This window comes from Petaurus breviceps, unplaced genomic scaffold (assembly GCF_028583685.1).
Source record: "Petaurus breviceps papuanus isolate PSGF00001 unplaced genomic scaffold, PetGlider_PUasm1.0 174, whole genome shotgun sequence".
Taxonomy (NCBI): Eukaryota; Metazoa; Chordata; class Mammalia; order Diprotodontia; family Petauridae; genus Petaurus; species Petaurus breviceps.
The window spans coordinates 72790152-72810204 of NW_027185761.1; the positions used below are offsets into that span (position 1 = coordinate 72790152).

At 43.1% G+C, this 20053-nt stretch overlaps 1 protein-coding gene across 1 annotated transcript in view; it reads right to left on the reverse strand.

Moving 5' to 3' along the window:
• Window positions 1-20053, reverse strand: part of GLI3 (GLI family zinc finger 3) — a 286634-nt gene that overhangs the window by 260238 nt on the left and 6343 nt on the right. Inside the window, exon 2 of the mRNA XM_069084396.1 lies at window positions 9538-9702. Within this exon, the coding sequence (XP_068940497.1) occupies window positions 9538-9661 (124 nt within the window). The 5' untranslated portion in view covers window positions 9662-9702. The remainder of the gene's footprint in view (window positions 1-9537; window positions 9703-20053) is intronic.

Genomic DNA, 20053 nt, shown 5'->3' on the forward strand with positions numbered 1-20053 from the left:
GAGGAGAAGGGAAGGGAAGGGAGGGGAAGGAAGGAGAAGGGAAGGGAGGGGAAGGAAGGAGAAGGGAAGGGAAGGGAGAGAGGAAGGAAGGAACAGAGGGCAGAGGGAGAAAAGAAAGATTTATTAAGTGTTCAGTATATGTCTGGCACTGTGTTAAGTGCTTTATACATATTAAATCACACAGCAAGTATCTCAGGGAAAATTAGAACTCAGAACTTCCTAACTCGATGTCCAATGCTCTATCCATTGTGTCACTTAGTTGCCTAGGTGAACAAAGATACTTTGGTCAAAACAACAGAATTCATCAAGCCATGTGCATCTCTAAAATCTAAAGTCTTTCATTTATATGATGGGATCATAGTGGACATGGCCACATGGCCATCAATGAGGCATCTCTGAGTGCCTACAATGTTCTAGTACCATACAAAGGAATTCACTTCATAACCAAACAATTGAGGTAAGATTATTGTCTTTCAGAATTTCTACAGGTATGGATTCTTCCCAAGAACCTCATCACTAAATCCCCCCAACATAGGCTTTAAAGCATGTTCAGTCTTTTCAGAATCCTCCCACAAAATGACCCTAGTGATTACAATTCAAATAATCTACTAAGGTATTAAGATGGGGTTTGCTGAAGATCATGAATTAAGCAGCACTTGGTTAGAGCCAAAATGTTCCCTTTGCCTTCTAGTCCAGAAGGTCAAGGACATTCTGCTTGGCCAATTCCAGAGTCAGTTCCTTTCACACAAAGATGTCAACAACTTTGAAAAGCAAAAGTTATGACATAAATGTTAGATATGCTCATGATAGAAATGTCATTCCATACCTATTTCTCTGACCCAGCAACGATGCCCAAGATCCTGCCAACCACCTCACAACTTCATGCCACTAACAATATGGCAGGTAGGATCAATGCTTAGCTCATCACTGCCCATGAATAAGAACACCAGAAAACAGATTCTATAAATCAAAGACATGATGAACAAGACTTGGCACTTTGAATTTTAAAGAGCCATTTTTCAACAAGGATGTCTGATCCTTGGCCAGTGAGTCCTTCAAATATTGCTCTCATTCCTTCAGGAAAATCAGAGCTCATTTAGAAGGAAGATATAAGATCCGTCCCTGCCCCCAACTCCTCCATTATCCTTCGAACTGTGAGCCATCCTTTCAAGAGATGGGCAAACCTGGCCACATTTACCATTCATCAAACATCTTGAACTATTTTTCAAAACACTTTGAGTTCAACAAAATTCAAAATGTCTTTCGCCAAGCCCTTTCCCCCCTTAATTTCTAAACCCATGTGTATTTTAAAGTAAATGCAATCCGTATGTTTCTGATTCATTTATACTTAACTCATCAAAATGGTTTTTTGAAAGACCTATTTCATCTCAGAAAACCTTTTCTGCCTATCTCCTTTGAACCAGGAAATGGGATTGTGGCCAAGAGGGAAAGAAATAGATAAGCTTTAGGAAAAAAAAAAAACTTAGGAAGTTCAATGAGAGTCTGAGAATGCTCTCATCCTGGATTCTTTCTAGGGGCAAGAATTCAATAGAGGTATAGCTAATAGTCTGTGGTGTTTCCTGATGGCAAATGACCTTTGAACTCTGACCTCTCAGCAGAACCTTGAAGGATTTTCATACTCACAGTGAGGTGAAGAATGAATATAGTGATTAACACCTATTTTATAGATAGCTTGAAAGCTAGGGCAAGGCCAGGCACCAAGCAAAAGTTAGAACAGGAAATGTGTCTCCTATGAAGCTGCAGACCACTAAATACTTTTGTCTTGTAAACCTCAAAGAGTCATTTTTAAAGAGCCGAGGTGAACCTCACCCTTCTTTGGAAAGAATCAAAGCGCAGACAACTGAACTTCCTCTCCTTTTATTAATCCATCAACCTCAGTTTCACATTGCATCACCATTAGGATTCTAATTTCTGCTTTCTATCACTTTAAGGTATGGTCTCAATAACAAGCTGATCCTGCTGAAGGGATCAAGTCTACAGTCAACATACGTTTATAATTAGTTGGCTTTTTTTTTAACAGCAGAGTAACGGGTTAATAAGAAATATCAGATTACATTGGAAAAAGCTCACAGGTCAAAAAACGACACAAAAAATACCAAACGGAAAATAAACCCAAGCCCTTGGCCACTGAGGCCCCCCTGATGTTGAGGCCATCCAAAACATGGGGGGAAATGCCCATCTAGGCAGCCAGGGAAGTGTGTGAGTCAAGTCAAAGTGTGGCCTCTTGAAATCAATTCCCAATAATATCCAAAGTGGCAGAGCTGAAATATGTAACTAATCTGGAAACATTCAAAAACCAATAAACAATCAATGACGGCTAGTAGTCACTGAGCTCATCAAATACAAAGGCATTCTAAGCAAAGCCAAACTTGCAGTGACCAAGAATTTAGCTGCCAAGATTCTTCAGCTAAATCTCGCAAATTTCCCAAATAACTCTCAGTAATCCCAAGACAAGTAAATAGGTCTCAGACCCCCAACCCAAGTGTAAATGACTCATACTCAGATAGACATAGACACACAAATTCAACATGCACCTCTTACAAGTTCATTCTATGTGAGACATTGTTTTCAAGGAGAAATGGATATAACATACATATAGGTGAGTAAATAGGTAGCACAGACAAAATTATTTACAGAGGAAGAAAGCAATAATGAGTGAGGGATGGGAGAGGCCAAAAATGTGGCAGATGCATAAAATGGCACCCATGTCCAATCAGGAAAAGCTTCATGATTAATGTGAGCCTTAATTGTGGTTTTTTTTTATTCAGAAAAGAAGTTCTTCAAGATTCCATCACAAAACAGAATAAGTGTGCTTTCCACTTGGGCCTTTGAAGCTGTTCTAGTACTAGTTCAAGATTTAGAGCTAGAAGGGAATTTGGAATCCCCTGAGATCGAGCCCCTCATTTTACTGATGAGGAAATTAAGATTTAGAGATTCTTTGTTCTGCCCAGGCTCACATAGCCAAGAAATACCTCTGGAGGGAGTTGAGCCCTCTTCTCTCTGACCCCACAGAGAGAGCTCTACATACTACACAAGAGGTCTTCCATTATTTAAAAATCAGGATTCCAGAAGCTTATATATTTAAATCAATGCTTAACACTTTCATATCATATTCAAAGAAAAAAAATGTCTCTATGGATGGCATGACAGGAGAAAGTGCTCCATAGAACAAAGGAAAGAGCTTAGTAGGGACACGTGGTGGGAAGTGTTTTCTGCATGATGGGGAGGATGAGGAGGGTTCATAGTCATGGATTCAAAGCTGGGAAGGACCTCAGAGGTCTAGTCCAACAGTGTCATTTTACAGATGTGGCAACTGATTGCCAGGGAATTGAACCAATGCCCTCAAAGTCATATGAGGGGGAAGTAGAGGAGCTGAGATGTGAGCCAGTTTTTGGATTCTCCACCAAAATAAATCAAATAAAAACTACAACAAATAATGAATGAATGAAGAGCTATTTATCCACTTTCCTATGAGCATGGGACTGTGCAAAGTGCTGGGGATACAAATAGAAAAGCAAGATGGTGCCTGCTTTTAAGAAGCTCACATTCTAATGGGGAGAAAACGAATAAGGGAGAGTTCAGATACAAGTCAGAAAAAAATCCTGTTGCAATAGAATGAACATGGAATGTAGTCAAAAGACTAACTTCATGAGACTCTTAGCTATTCCACACACTGGTGTGTCACCTCGCCTCTGGACCTCTTTTCCTTCATCTGTAAAACAGTAGACTTGAACTCCCTCATCTAAAAGAGCTAAGCTGGACCTTAGAGGTCATCTGGGCTAAAGCTCTCATTTTACTACTGGGCAAACTGGGGCCCAAGGCCTGGGAGGGGTGCGGGGGGGGGGAGGAGCAGAACTACCCCAGATCACATGGGTAGTGTCCAGTAGAGCACAGGTTCTAACTGGAAAGCCCAGGAGGCCACAGACCAATTTGTTACAGACTTAGATGACAATGCTCAGTTTAGATCAAAGATTTATTTTTCAAGGGAGTTTGAGGGTTGATAAAACTGAAATTTTTGAAGACTTGAGGGAAAAAAAAAGCCTTGAAATGAGGGCTTTCTGATGGCAACCCCGGTGGTGCTATGACCCGTTTCTATGTCTCTTAGTGGCCTTAATGCTTTTTTTTTCTTTTTTGGATCTTTAACAGAATCATCAGTAAAAAATAAAATCTCTGAGGGAGGGTTTACCAAACAAGGAAAGTAAGTCTAGGTATTTCCCTCTTCCACAGGTTGCCCCCATCTTGGATTAGTCCCCAGTTGGCATTCAAAGCCCCCATAACCACAAGATCCATGTGGTATACATTCAGTCCCATCATACCCACAAGCATTAGTGAAATAACCCTACTTTCTAGGTGTCCCATAGGAGATGGGCTAATTGGGGAGGAGCATGGGCCTGAAAGACTCCCTCTAGTCTCTGTGGTAAAGGACAAATGTTTGCTCTGTTGGCATTGAAAATGCTCCCAGTGTGTCCCCAGTCTAGCCTTCCTTGATGATTTCGCGCTTCTTCCCTTCATCTGCTGCACCTCCAGACAGACCCAGTCACCTGAGGCTCACTGTCTACCTCATGGTGTCCCTCACTTCTTTTCTTTGCAAGGCTCTCCTCTATGAGCGGAATGTTCATCCTCCTCTCCTCTGGCTCTGCAAACCCCCACCTCCCTTTAAGGCTTAAATCAAGCACTAACCACCTACTACATGACGATTTGACTAGTTCTCCCATGTGTCAGTGCTCTGTCCTGATTCTGAATTCATTTAATTTCCATTTGCTAAGTACTTCTTAGTGCAGGTGCTGTCTCTCCCCACAGAGCATGAGCTCCCTTGCAAACTTCATGTTGGTCTTTGCATCGTCATGCCCAGTACAGTGCTTGGCACCTACACAGGAGGAATTTAATACATTAGAATATAAGCACCCTAGGGGAAGGGACTGGTTTTCTTTCTGCTTTTGTATTTCTAGTGCTTAGTACTTGACACGCAGTTGATGTTTAGTAAATGTTCACTGTTTTGGACAAACGCTTGAACTGAATTGAATCTAGTCTGTGTATTTGAACAAGAATCCTGACTACAGTCAGTGGATATTGAGCCTTTACTTGAAGACTTCCAGCATAGGGGAGCACCCACTCCCTGCTTCCTAAGGCAGCCCATGCCACTCTGGGGGGAAAAAAACAACAGCTAATTGACAAGAAGATTTTCTTGAAATAAAATCTAGATCCACCTTCTCCCCCCATTCCCCACCCCGGCCTCCACCTCCATAACATCCCCTGCCCCTGGATCTGCATCTGCCCGAGCAGAGCCAGTCTCAGGTGGGGAGTTTCAACAATAGATATGGAAGCATTGCCTTCCTAAGTGATCCACGCCCCTCCCCATTCACCAGGAGTCCAAGGGTCCAAGGAAGCTCTCATCTCTCACTGAAGAAAAGCAACAAAGGAAATGAATCAAACCCATTTTCTTTTCTTCCCAGTGCTTCCTTCCCTCAGATTACAAGCTCTGCCTACAACTTCCATTTCACGTTAGTTTACTGGAGGGCATTTTCTTTCTCCTTGAAAAAATGAATTCCGTTTGTGTCTCATATAAGGAAGCAATGGCACTATTCAGAAGAAGGTCCGAGCTGCTTGGAATCCCCCTTGGATAGCTGTCATTCAGCCACACAGTGTCTGAAAAACTGTTCACTAATTCAGTCCTGCTCAGCGGAAAGGAGAGTCTGTGCGTGTCAGGTGCTGACCAATAGGAGAAGCTGGTCAAATTTCACCTCATTTCCTAAGCAAATCAACGATTGCTCATTGTCCAGCCTTGCCTCATTTAAAAGAAAAACAAACAAAATCTTTAAGTCACATTTTATCCCTGGCAAGAGTTAGCTTAGGTGAGTAGAGCACATTTCGAGGAAAATCTGAGAAGCGGAAGAACTGTCAGGAGATATCAGCCACCAGCCAGGCCAGTGATTCTTGCTTGGTACATCCTAGAGGTACCCAAGACCTCTCTGTTGTGTTTATGCTTGTTATTCAGTCGATTCTGTCACATCTAACTCCGGAGTGGACCATGCTATTCCTGAAGTTTTCTTGGCAAAGATACTGGAGTACTTTGCCATTTCCTTGTCCAGTGGATCAAGGCAAACAGAAGGTAGGTGCCTTGCCCAGGGTTACACAGCTAGTAAGTATCTGAGGCCAGATTTAAAGTCAAATCTTCTTAACTCCAGGTGCAGTGCTCTATTCACTGAGCCACATAGATATCTCCTAGGCAACAGAGGTTAAGTGACTTGCCCAAAGTCACACAGCTAGTAAGTATGTGAAGTTGGCTTTGAACTCAAGGTCTTTCTGACTCCAGGACCAGCACACTACCCACTGAGCCGGCTAGCTGTCCCAAGACCCTTTTTAGGTGTCCACAAGGTCAAAATCATTTTCACAATAATAGTAAGACATTTTAATTTCTAACATGGCAAAGGTCAATAGACAGAAACCATGTAAACAAATACCCTTTAGGATCCTCAATAATTTTCAAGAGTAAATGTTTTCTAAGGTCAAGCAGGCTGAGAAATGCTGACACAGTCCAACCTACATATGATAGAAATGTACACTACCGGAGAACCCGAAAGTGGCCTTCTGGCTCCTACTTCATGAACTCCAAAGACATGCTCCACTTTGGCCAATTCACATTGTTGGGACTTTTTGGAGACACCTGCCTTTAGATAATACAGTCCTTAATTCTCAGCAAATGCCCAAAGAGAGCCAGCCAGGGTCTAGGACCTTAAAGGATACTGAGACCAAGAGGACCAGAGCTCTTAGTCAGTGAGTCAGCCAAGTTGTCTAATCTGTGCCTATTTTAGGACAAGGCAAATAGAGTAATTTTTTTTTAATTTTAATTTTTTTTAAAAAAGAGAAAGATCTTCCAGTGCTTATCTGAGGCAGAAGGCACCTCAGTAGTTCAGTACAAAGAGGCCATATTGGGGTTTTGGAGGATGTCAGTGCAAATCCTGACTTGGCCACTTGGTACCTGTGAGACCTCGAGCAGGTCATTGAACCTTTGGGCACCAACTTTCTTCAAAATGAAGAAGGATCATCTCAATGACATTGGAAGTCATGTTCACCTCTAAATCTATAAATTCATGAGAGTAATTCAGACTGCACCTGAAAAAGAATCCATGCTGCAGCCACTCTCAACAAATAACCATTTAGTATCTGCTCAAATCCCTCTGAGGTAGCAATCTCACCACCTCCTGAGGGAGGCAGAACATCGCACAGCTTGAATTGGGAAGAAGTTTTTTTTCTTTTATTATTCTTTATTTTTTTCTTTTATTAAACTTATTGAGGTTTTTTTAATTTTTTAAAATATGTAAACATTGATTCTCAGTTAAAATAAATGCCATTTCTAACTTTAAGTTGACTACAAAACCAGAAAACAGCTCTATAGCTGCACATTGACAGATTGCAGCCTCCCCCGACTCCTAGAGAGAAGTTCAACAAGGTTGAATCATTGACCTCAAATCACCAAACTAAGGACTCTTAGAGACCAAAGCTGGACCTTCACCTTCCTGACTCCAGGGTTCTGGAATCCATTTGCCATACCATTCTGTGGCTATTAGTTTGCCTTCCTGTCTTTTTCTTTCTATATCTGTGTCGGTGTCTATGTCTGTGCTCATGTCTGTCTGTCTTCCTGTCTCTCTCTGTGTCTCTCTGTCTCTGTCTCCCTCTTTCTCTCTGTCTCTCTCACCATTTAGTCAAAGACATATGTTAAAATCCTTATGAATGGCATAAAAGCAAATAATTTCAAGGGATCACCGCAGAACCTGAGTCATCATACAATGATTTTAACAAGCCACCCATGCCCACCTTCCTCCATGCCACAGTAACAAAATCCACCTCTGGGGACTCATCCAACTAGAAAACCACATAGAGAATAAAAATGGTCCCTTTACAGAAACACAAACCAGTGCATGGTAGGAAATTTATCTGAGAGACAGGGCTTCTGATGGCATAACTCAGACCACACAGTCAGGTTGCCAGCCCTCTCCAAGTTTTACCTGTTGCACTGTGGAAAGACCTGGGATTTCATCAGTCAGGAACTCCAAGGGAGGACAATGCCTCTGGCCCTCCAGAGAAGTGCTGCTCTGCAGCTTACAGGCACTAGCAAGTGAAATGACTTGTCAAACATCACAAGGGCCAAAGGCATTAGAAGCAACATTTGAACCCAAGTGTGCCTTACTTCAAGGCTGATTCTATCCATTACTCCCCATGACCTCTGTAGTAATTAGTGAAGCATGAGGGAGAGACAAAGATAGAGAGACAGAGAGAGAGGGAGATAGGAGAGAGACATAGAGACAAAGACAAAGAAAAAGAAGAGAAAAGAGAGGAGATAAAAGAGAGGAGGAGGAGTGAGGAGAGGAGAGACAGAGACAAAGGGTAATGGGAAGTTGCCTAAAGGGAATGGAATACCTTCTTCCATAGATGCGCCTGCTGTCACTCTCTGTTCCTAAACCAGGAAAAAGATCAATTTTGCAAAATGGAGGATGTTGGATTATGGAAAGGAAATGTGCTCTGGAGACTGAGGACTTGGGTTCAAATCTTGACTCTGACACTTCTGTAATCTTGGCTAAGTCAGTTGACCTCTTTGGGATTCAGTTTACTTATCCATAACATGAATATGTCAGACCTGATGGGCCCCGAGGCCCTTTTCCACTCCCCTCCTCTAACCCTGGGGTTCCCTGATTCATTCTCCCTGCTCATAAGGCAGATCCTAACCTTCAGGGAGCATGTGTGTGTGTGTGTGTAGGCATTTTTTTTTAAATCCCAGAAAACCAAAACCCCACTACAGACAAAGGGGGAGCGGGAAATCCTAGGGGTCAACCACATACAATTGCCATAATGTTTATCCAAAAGACTTGTGGAATTTATTCCCAATGGCCAACACTAGCATTAAGGCACTGACTTATTTTGAAAGTTTAATTAAAACATTAAAAACCAATACATAGGAACTGTGGAAGACATGACTTCCAAAGGACAATTGAGGATTCACAAAATTCCCCCAAACCCACAATGAAAATCTGAATACCCAGACTTCCCAAATAAGCTCCTCCTTGGGACAGCAGTCGCCCTGTTAGCCTGAGAGCAAGGACATAACCAGGCACTACTCGATTCCCACTACAACGGCTCACTTCACTGAGGGGAAAAACGCTTATCAACAACTGGGCGACAAGGCAACTTTTGTGTCTTTTGTAAAAACTCACTATTCTGTTGAGTGTGAGAGATTTCAATGGTAAAATGCTAAATATTTTGAACTCTTGCCAAACTAATCAGAACAATTTCCCAAATGCCAAAACAGGAACTTCCTATAAGAAATAACCTCTCACATTTATATCTCCATTTAAAAAGTCGGGAAGGACAAGTCTGCACCTGGTGTCAAAACAAGAATTATTGAGGCCCCCCCCCCCCACTGCTGCAGTGCTTCCTTTCTCCACCAAAGTGACAGATGCGGGTGCAAAGGGGCAGTTCCCTGGCTAGTCTCAATGAGGCTGGCAGCCCATGAGCACTCACCATTGGACGTGGTGCTGGAGGCTGCGGCTTTCTCACTGACGTCTGCCCGCGGGGGGCACTTGGCCATGGGAGTCTCCACTTTCTTCTTCTCACTGGGCGTGGCACTGTGGGGCTGGGCCTCCATGATGAGTTCTCATTCCATCAGCTCTCTCCGAGGAATGATGCCTAGAGTCAATGAGAACTTGGTTAACTCCTGCTCTCAGGCAAGCAGGCTGCTAAGACTACCCGGGCTGACCCTGAGGTGCAGCTGGGTCACCCTAAGCCAGCTAGCGGAACCTGGGGCTTTAAGGAACTTAGAGAAGCTCTGGCTCTGTTGGCAAAGTGAGGAAGCTGAAGCCATCGCCCATAGAATTCAGGCTTCAAAGCCACTTCCCTGAAGGAGTCTTGGAAGAGATAGCAGTCTCTCAATAAATGACACTCAAATACAATGCCCCAAAGAGCTCTGTTTAGCATTGTTCTGATGGATATTTTTATCAACCACCAGAAGGCTAGCATGATACAGCATGGAAATGTAATATTGGAGTGAGGAAGATTTGAGTTTGAATCTCACTTCTGACACACACGGAACATGTGGTTTCTGCTTCCCCACTTCCCTGGCATCCTTCAAATCTCATCTCAAGTCCCATCTTCTGCAAAAGGCTTTTTCATGTCCACTTACAAAGACAGACAGACAGGAAGACAGAAGACATAGACAGATTGATAGATAGATCGAGAGAGAGAGAGAGAGAGAGAGAGAGAGAGAGAGAGAGAGAGAGAGAGAGAGAGAGACATATAGATAGATGGACAAAGTAGATGGAGAGAGAGAGAGAAGGGAGATAGGGAGATAATAGCTAACATTTACGTAACATTTTGAGGTTCACTTTATGATATTTTATCTGCACAACGATCCCAGGAAGTAGTTGTTACTATTATCCCTATTTTACAGATAGAGAAACGAATCGTCCAGGGTCACCCAGATAGGTAAGAATCTGTAGACACTGAATTTGAGGTCATCTTTCTGAAATTACATATATATGCATGTATATATGTATGTGTTTGCATGTTATCTCCCTCGTTAGAAAATGAGCTCCTTAAGGGCAGTAACTCTGCTGCTCCTTTTTTGAGCTTGCAGTATGGCTGGCACCTAGTACATTTAATAACTGTTTGCTGTTGATGACAATGGTGGTTGGGGCCCCCAGAGAACTGTGTAAGATTTGAGGCTACAGAACGGAAGAAGCACCGCCTTCATTGGTAGAGAGCATATTCTACAACAGAGAAATCACACCTGGTCCTTCCCTGGCTCCCCACCCCCTTCCAACAACTTAAATAAAGACATATAGGGCATACTTATCAAATGCAGAAGAGTTGTTATCCCAAACACTTAACAAAGTATCATAGATTGATTTGAGACTAGAGCAGCTATAGTTTGGACTAATGGCCACCAAGGTTCTTTCCAACTCTCAGCTCCTGCTCCCACATCCAGCAGCAAGTCGGCACCCCATCCCCTCACATCTCCTTGTGTTTATTTGGTGTCTGTTCTGCATCTGCTTATATATGTACACTTCACTTTCCCTCAGAGAGTGACAGCGCCTTGAGGGCAGAGACCGCTTCCTTTTTTCCTCATACTTCCAGCACCTAGTACAGTGTCTGGCATATAGCTACTATGCCATCATTGCTTGTCAAGTAATTAAACAGAATAACTCCAGCTCCATTTTACTTTCCAGGTAGCATTAGCCTCAGACAAAGCAGCCTCTTATCAGAAGCTGCCAGCTACCTTAACTTGTTTGATTTTTTATAATAAGGCGCATGAGCACACATGCCAAGACCAATGGACACTCTATAGTAGGCGTTTTTCTGAAACCATAAGTTGTCATTTCTAAACTTTGCAAAACTCTGAGACTAGGGCAGGATTCCAACCTGCTCATCGACCATCTGGCCCCCACCACCCAGATATTTGAAGTACACGATTCATGTGATTCCACCACACACACATATCTTCTAATCTTCCTTAAACCACGCAAACACCTCTGTTTGTTTGAGTTACACTTGTAAAGCAAACAAAAGGTGTCAGAACAGTTCACTTTCCACTCTTTGAGGAGAGTTCCAGCTTGCCCATGGCATTTAAGGGGATCACTTGTTAGGGAACCTGGACATCTTGCTGGGCAACGAGGCTGCCTTCCTAAGCCCTTCATTCTCACCCTATTTCATTTTGGTTGCTTTTGGGGTGGTGATATAAGGTTAGGATGTATAAACCAATTAGGAGAGAAGTACATTCCCCCTACAGAACTCATGTTTAGTGTTTCCTGGCTCTTGTCCAGCGTTCTCCATCCTGTGGGCAGTGGACCTCAGGCAAATGAGAACAATGGAGTTATTGCTAGGAGTTCTGAATCCATAGGCATACCAAGCATCAACTTGGTTGGCACTCCTTTTACATAGCATTGTATCTTCCATTGCCATGACTTTGCCCAGGCTGTACCCCACACCAGGAATATATTTCCTTTTCACCTTACTCCTCCCAGAATTCCTAGTTTTCTCCAAACCTCAGCTCAAGTGCCACCTCCTATAGGAAATCCATCCTGCTTCTCCATTTCCATTGCTAGAGTCTTTCACCTAGAGATCGCTTAGTATATGCTGTGTGTCTAATTGTCTGTGAATATATTGTTTTCCCCAATATAAATGTCAGTTCATTGAGTGCCTATTTATGTGTCAGTCACTATGCTAAGGCAACCATGAGGGAAGATATCATTTCATTTAACAAATGTAGCACAGTGTATGAAAAACAGCTGGCATTTAAAAAATAATTTTAGGTTTGAATTTAATTATTTAGCATCAACAAAATCTGAATCACAACTTTTTAATCATTAGATGAATCTTCTATAGTCTCATTGATCTAGAAGTAAAAGTGACCTTCACAGTCACAGGGAAGAGCCCTGAAAGGCCAGGAAGTCCAATCATCACGTTTTACATACAAGCAAACTGGGATGAAGTGAGTGGTCCAAAGTGATGAGTAGCAAAGCCTAGAAATGTACCCAAGTCATATGACACCTCCCCCCACCCCGCCCCCAAGATTCCTTACACTGGACCACACTGTTCATGCATTGAATAAGAAATAATTCCACACCTATATGTAGGACTTTTAAAATCAATGTTGATGCTGATTTGACTAATACAGCATAACTTCCCTTAAAAAAATGTTCTTGCATTTAGAGTAGTTTTTGATGAACCATCACTGACCATTCTCAACACTGTGGATAAATGAAGGTTATGATAAATCTCTTTCACCAGTTAATACATAAAAATTACTAAAAATGCACATACTATGATGTATGGGTTGGATATAGTTCATTCTTCAGGGCATAAAGTTTACCAGTAGTCTTCAGTTTAAATTTTCTGAGCAATGCAGAGAACAACTAACAAACCTAAAATCCTTTTCTTCAATGGTTGGAGATAACTAACAAGAAATAGCCCCAAGCAGCAACCAATGTTGCCCATTCAACCTATGTTTCCCCCTAAACAAAGCACTCCCTTAAAACAAAAGCAAAAACACAAAAACATAAAAAAAATCTCCAAAATAGGGACTGATCACTCCAGTCTCAAAGGTCCAACTTCAGTCTTAGATGAGGCTCCTGAGAAGGTGAGTTTCCAGACACAGCACTTTTGAATGACCACTTGCCACCAGCCTCCACTTTGCGACCTTTTTCTCATCCCTCCCCCACACCGCCGTCCACAGTTTTGGTCACCTCACTTTCAGGTTCCATTCCTTAGAAGGTGATACTGCCCAGAAACGGAATGGCTGAAACTGACACTGATCAAAGCACAGTTCGGTTTGGAATTCCACATAGTCCCCCAAAAGCAATCCGCTCATCGTGCCCAGCACAGCACATTGGATCACTGCAGAGAAAGACATTTATAAAGAGACAAAGTTTAGCCTCTTCTTTCATTCCTGCTTTCATTAAGGTTAAGCTAGGGCTTACTAAGGAAAAAAAAAATAATGGTGTGTGTGTGTGTGTGTGTGTGTAAATAAATAATAAAAAGATGGGTGGAGTGGCAAAATTGTGTTCAGAGTTGTAAATTTAAATACCCTGATATGGAAATCAAGATGCATGACAAATATAACTTCCAGTGATTCCTCTATAACAGACCTCCCCCAGTGGCTTCAATAAAATGTTCAGAAATAGAAACTATTTAAGTCTGAAGTCAGAAACTCTCCTATTTTCTTGAAGTAGTGATTTCAGTTGTTTCTCTTGTAAGATTTTTCTAGGAGGAAAACAGTTGGGGGGTTTCCAGAGGTGGAAAAAAGTGCTTTCTTCCCTCTAAGAAGTTTAATTTTCTTTCTTCTCCAAATTTACCTTTTTCTACTCCAGTCTTGACCACTATCATCCCAAAGCCCAGTTCTGAAATATCATCCACAAGTTTTATAGAGGTGGCCTTGACTTTTTAGTGACCTAGTCATCTCAGGGCTGATGGTCATCACCTTGCTACAAAGGCTGGTGAGAGACAACTAAATCAAGGAAAACCACTCCAACATTCAAGAGCGACACTGAAACATTCTGAGGGAAAGATAACTAAGCAACCTTTCCCCCTCCTCCCAAATATTCTTGACTTTTTCCCATTCCACCACACCTGAAGTTGTCATCATTTCTGCCATAAAAAGGTCCAAAGCCAGGTCTTCCTTCACCCCAGAGTCCCATTTTATTTTTTACTTTTTTGCTTGTTGGAGGGCAATTGGGGTTAAATAACTTGCCCAAGGTCAAATGGGTAGTTTTTGTGTTAAGTGTCTGAGACTGTATTTGAACTCAGGTCCTCCTGACTGCAGGGCCAGTGCTCTACTCACTGTGCCACCTAGCCACCCCCAGAGTCCCGTTTTAGATATGATCCACTTATCTACTCCTCATGATCAGAGGTGAAGGACTCCTCCTTCTATACAATAAATCAGGATTTGTGTCTGCTTCATATGTAACAAATCACATTTCAAAGCTTATGGACAATGCTGGTCAAAGATGAATCAATCAATAAACGTTAAGTGGCTGCTATGCACCAGGAACTGTTATAAGTGCAGGGGATGCAAAAAAAGAGTCAAAAAGCAATCCCTGATCTCAAGGAGTTTACAATCTAATAGTGGAGACAACATGCAAACACATCTATACAAAGTGCACTAGAGACAGAATAAACAGGACATAGTTAAACAAGGGAAGGTACTAGAATTAAGAAGGGTTGGGGAAGGCTTCCTAAGGAAGATAAGATTTTAACTGAAACATCAAGGAAGTTAGTAATGGGGCAGAGCAAGGAGAATGTTGCAGGCATGGGGGACAGCCAGAGAAAATGCCCAGATCTGTGAGATGGACAGGCGTGTGTGAGGAACAACCAGGGGGCCAAGATCTACATTGAAGAGGATGGTGGAGAGTAAGGTAAAGAAGACTGGGAAGGTAGGAGAGACTAGGGTATGAATGGCTTTGAATGCCAAGCCAATGGATTTTGTGCTTGACCCTGGAGGTAATATGGAGCCACTGGAGTTTGAGTGGGGGGTTTAGGGATGCTTGACATGGTCGCACTTATGCTTTAGGAAAATCAGTTAAGTGGTTGAATGGAGAATGGATTGGAGTGGGAAGAAACTGAAGGCAGGTAGGGCTGACTTCCTCCCACCCCTGCAGCTATTACAGTGGTCCGGTCCAGGTGTGGGGTGATGAGGGCCTGCACTAGGGTGGAGGTCAGGGTCAGAAGAGAGAAAGAGCACAAGAGCCGAGGACCACCCTCCCCCAAGCAAGCTGTGACATGTAGCCAATAGAGATCATGAAAGTATGATCTCGTGGAGGAGGTCTGTATCTGGAGTCAGAGAACAAATCCTGCGTCTGCCATTGACTCCTCGAGCGCCCTTCGGGAACGAAAAACAATGGGGTGGGACTGGAAGGCCTCCAAGGGCTTTTCCACATCGACGTCTATGATGCTATGAAATCAGCCCCATCTCCCCAGTTAGGATTCACTATGTGCCAGGCACTGAGCTAAGCTCTGCAGGCACAAAGAATACAAAAAATGGCCCTGCCCTCAAGCAGCTCATAGTCTAAGTCGGGAGGCAAGTTGCAAACAGTTACCACGTATGTACAAAACATAGGGCAAAATGGAGAAGGAAGAAGTGGGGACACACACAGAAACCAAATCTAGGAGAAGATAAAACCACAGGCTTTCTGCCCATTGCTTTGATCCCCACTCTTTTTACTCGCCTGGGTCAACCATGGCAAACCTTTGCCTTTTAGCGCTTCCTCATTGTGGCTGCCTCCCTAAGCCGGGGTTCCCCTGCCTGGGTACAGCCTCTGCTGTCTCCATCCAAACTGAACCACTCTCTGCTGCGTGCAATCCCCAGTTTGCTTTTCCCTTGTCTTTTCCTTTTAATTCCTAGCTCTATTACACATGTGGCGAAGCCCTCCTATCCAATTCATTAACAAGTGCTTTGCATCCACTGAGAAGAGCTGTCTGCAGTCACCCAGGCACTGCATTCATCATCATTACATCAGTGGGAGGAAGCTCACCCTGATTGCCATCAACATCCAAAGGTCCCCAATCAGTGGGCAAGCAAACGTCGAGCGCTTAATTTCTCTGAAATGGCTTTGGGTGTTTGGGGGCTGAAGGTGGTGCACTGAAGCCAGGCTTTGATCCCCACACAGCACGCTCTCTGCCTTTCCTGGGGACAGCAGCAGGAGAGACAATAAACCTTCAGCAGCTGAACTGTGACCAAACTGGAAAAACCCAGGGAGGCAAGAAGGCCTGTCGGAAAATGTCCTCCTTACTCAAGGGGACGGAGCCCTTAGTCCATTCCAAGAAGCAGGCCCCAGTGCTATTAGGACAGATCCAGGAATGTAAGAAAACACTCCCTGGTGCATGGAGACCCCCGGAAAACAGAGAATAGAGCCCTTCCTGGGAACAGACAAGGTACATTCCAAAGGTTCCTTTAGGAAGCCACAGGCTTCTAGCATTGCCTTGCTGCAAACTAAAACTGGAAACTATATGCACAGAGCACACAGGGCCTTCTAAACCACCACAGGGTCTCCTAATACCCACATCTAGCTGTAGCTTCTACCCAGACTGCTTGGAATCCCTTGGGGTAAGGGTGCAGCTTGGCCACCATTTTCCTGTAGTTTCTCAAAAAAAAAAAAAAAAAGACACTGAGTGAGTTTTCAAGTCCAACCTTCCAGAATAACTAAGTCTAATGATGGGCTAGACAATTCCAAGATCTGGCTCTGTTACTACCTGTGTCACTGGGGACAAGGCCAGCCACTTCTCTGTGCATCAGTTTCCTCACAAACAAGATGAAAGGGCTGGACATTTCTTATAGCTTTCAATGATCCTCTTACCCTGTGTCTCAATGTCCCTTCACGTCTGTGGATTTAGTCATCTCTAAAAATGCAGAGACCAGAATAAATGCCCCCTACAGTCCCCTCTAGCTCCAAATCCATGATCCTGCCCCATGGCTACCTCCTTCAGGGGTTACTTGGAAGGAAGCAAAGGAGCCCAAAAACTGTAGTGTCCAACTCCTCCAGCAGGTTTGTTTCTAAATTACTTCACGTCAGGCAAAACATATGACGGTGTTTTGTTTTGAATGCAAATGAAGACTTGTCCCCACAGAAAGCCCAATGAGCCATGATCACTGACCTTGCTCTTGCTAGGGTCCCAAGCTCAAAGCAGCAACACTTGTGCTGCCTCCCAACTCACCCACCATCGCACGTACACCTCAGGAATCACTGACCGAGTGGCACAGATGCTTTCTGCTAAAGGGCTTCATTTACTGATCCTTCCTAGGATGTTTAGAAAGAGAACGCATTCTCCCTCAAAGAAGCACGTTATTTTTTTTCAGAACTCAGACTCCTACCTGACCAACCCTCCCCCACTCCCCTCTGCCTCAGCTTTTCTCTGAGGTGGCATCCCGTCCTCTGCATTTTCACTTTTATACGTGATTACAAGATTAACAGCCACTTCAAGTTGTGCATTTTGGAGCAACAGTTTAGGACAAATTTCAATGAAATATTGATATCTTCCTCCTCCAGCCATTTAAATGCAATCTCTAAATAAAAGAGCTCCTCCAGAGAAAAGAGAAGCCACAAATTACAAAAAAGCTCCGCTGACTCTGGATGAACATATTAGGTATCAAAGAGTAGATACAGAAGGTTGCCATATTCCCCCCTTCAAACACCCCTATTGGCACATTTATTAAGCGCCTATTATGTATCAGGAACTTTGCCAGGAGTTGGGGATACCAAGACCAGAACCGAAGTCTCTCCCCTCAATGGGCTTACAGATTCAAAACAAGTACAGGAAATGGGACTTTCTGTTCTAGCTACCAGAAGCTCATCAGAATTTCTGTGACTCCAAGTTTCTGAGCTTGACTTCAGGTAGACTTCAAGTGTGTCCTTTGTGACAAAGTGACAGCTTACCTCTAGACTGCCTGCCCAATTTTCCCTTATCTCATCCCCTGGTAGAGACATGGGCTGAGATTTGCAATTTCAGTAATGAAATAGGTGTGCACAAAGAGGCATTCTGATTAATCACAGGATCAGTGATAGCTGGTGTAGTTTTGCAAATGATAACTTTGTCATCACAAAGGAGAGAGGGGCAAATCTGACACTTCTTCCTGTCAATAAGAATGTAGTCAGGACCAGGTATTGCAACAGGTTGTCTTTGGCAGCATCTAGTAAAAAGGAGTCCACTAGCCAATCAACATGCATTTATTAATCCCCTAATGTATGCTAGAGATTATGCTAGAGGATGCCCTGAACACTAGTTATACAAAGAAAAAAATGGGGAAAAAAGGAGCCTTGCAAGACAAAGTCCTTAGGCTTTGCATTCCTGAGTAGTACCAGTTAAAAACCCCATTTGACAGTAGATTTCATTGAAGAAGAGTGTGTTTGAGTGTGTGTAAGAGACAGACAGAGACAAAGAGACAGACTAATCAGAGACAGACAGAAAGACAGAGACAGAGGCAGAAAGAGGGAGAAAGAGACAGAGAGGGAAACGGAGAGAGAGAGAGAAAGACAGAGAGGGGGGCATTCTAGGTTTAGGTAACATAAGTTTTCTTTAGCAAGTTAACCACATTTAGCATTTTAAGCCTTCTACTTATTTGCTTACAACCTCTTGAGAATTTACCAAACATGAAATAAACACCAAGCACTATGCCACTTAAAAATCTGGGATGGCTTTCCTTTTAATAGGAAATTCAGATTTTTCTGTCACCTTCTTTTGAAAGAATAAAGGCAGGAGCAACCACTCTGCTCCCTCCCTCCCCCCCAGTAGCCAGTGGTGCAGCTATTAGAAATGTCTAAGGGGAAGGATATGACCCCTCTGCTCTTAGACATATCTAAGGGAAGGATATGACCCTTGTCTCATAATGCTTGCTATCCCTCCTCTTCCAGGACAGATGCGCTTTCCATAACATCTAAATATTTAGTTCAGGGCCTTGTAGTTTGGTTCTGCTTCCATGCCAGAGTAAAATTGAAGATTTTAATTCATTCTTCCAGGAATGGCTATCCTAGGCAGAGCCTTGGCAAGGAGCGAAGCTGGAATTCTCTTTTTCTTTGGTGTTTTTCATGGCTTCTCTTCAAGTTCCAAACAGAAAGTTAACTCAGACACCAAGCTAAATCTACATATTAATCTATAAGTGAAGCCCATTGAAGACTATATTTCCCTTGATTCTGCATCTCAAAAAAAATTAACGGAACTCATCATCTTTCTAGGGTTCTGGCCTCAGCTATAGAGCAAGTGTTTTATTTTTAAGGATTATATATTTTATCATATTTCTGAAAAAATCTAAATAATAAATTTTCATAAGCCAAATAGTCTCGTGGTGATGACACTTGGCAATTCTTGGAATCCTGTTTCTCTCTCATTAAACTATGAGGGGAAGGAATAGACTCCTCTGCCAAGCAGAGCTCTCCCCAACAGTTTTACACAGTTGCTTTAAAGATGCCCCCCAAAATCAGCTCCATATCCCCATTCAACCCTAACCCTAATTTTCTACCCATCGCGGCCCTGAAGTGAGACTATTTTTTTTTCAAACTCAGCATTTTTTCTCCTGCCTTCATCCCTAAATCCACCCCTTTAGCAATTTTCCTGAGGACTTCTGCACCGAGCCTAAAGCTGCCCCATCCCTGCAATGGGGAAGGACTCATGTTCCCCTCATTCTCCTGCAGTTCAATTCAATCATTTCAACTCCTGAATTCTTTAGCTGCCTAAAGAAAACTCCATTCATGCAAAATCCAATTTCTAAATTGTCCAGCACTCAGAGACCCCACAAGCCTCCCAGGTTGGCTGAGACCTTCAGTGCAGGGATTTCATTTTATGTACACAGCTCAGAATGGCAGACATTGTCCTGAAGTGACAGTGACAACTCGGGGTTCAGATTATTCCCTTTAAGGGATTCATACATCTTATTTAATGAAGGCTTCATTCTTCAGGCAGGCTGTAGGGCTGCCTGTGAGATTCTTGTACATGCAGCCAACTCTTCAGACATTGAATTCTTTTTTGGATCAACACCCCCCCCCAAAAAAAAAAA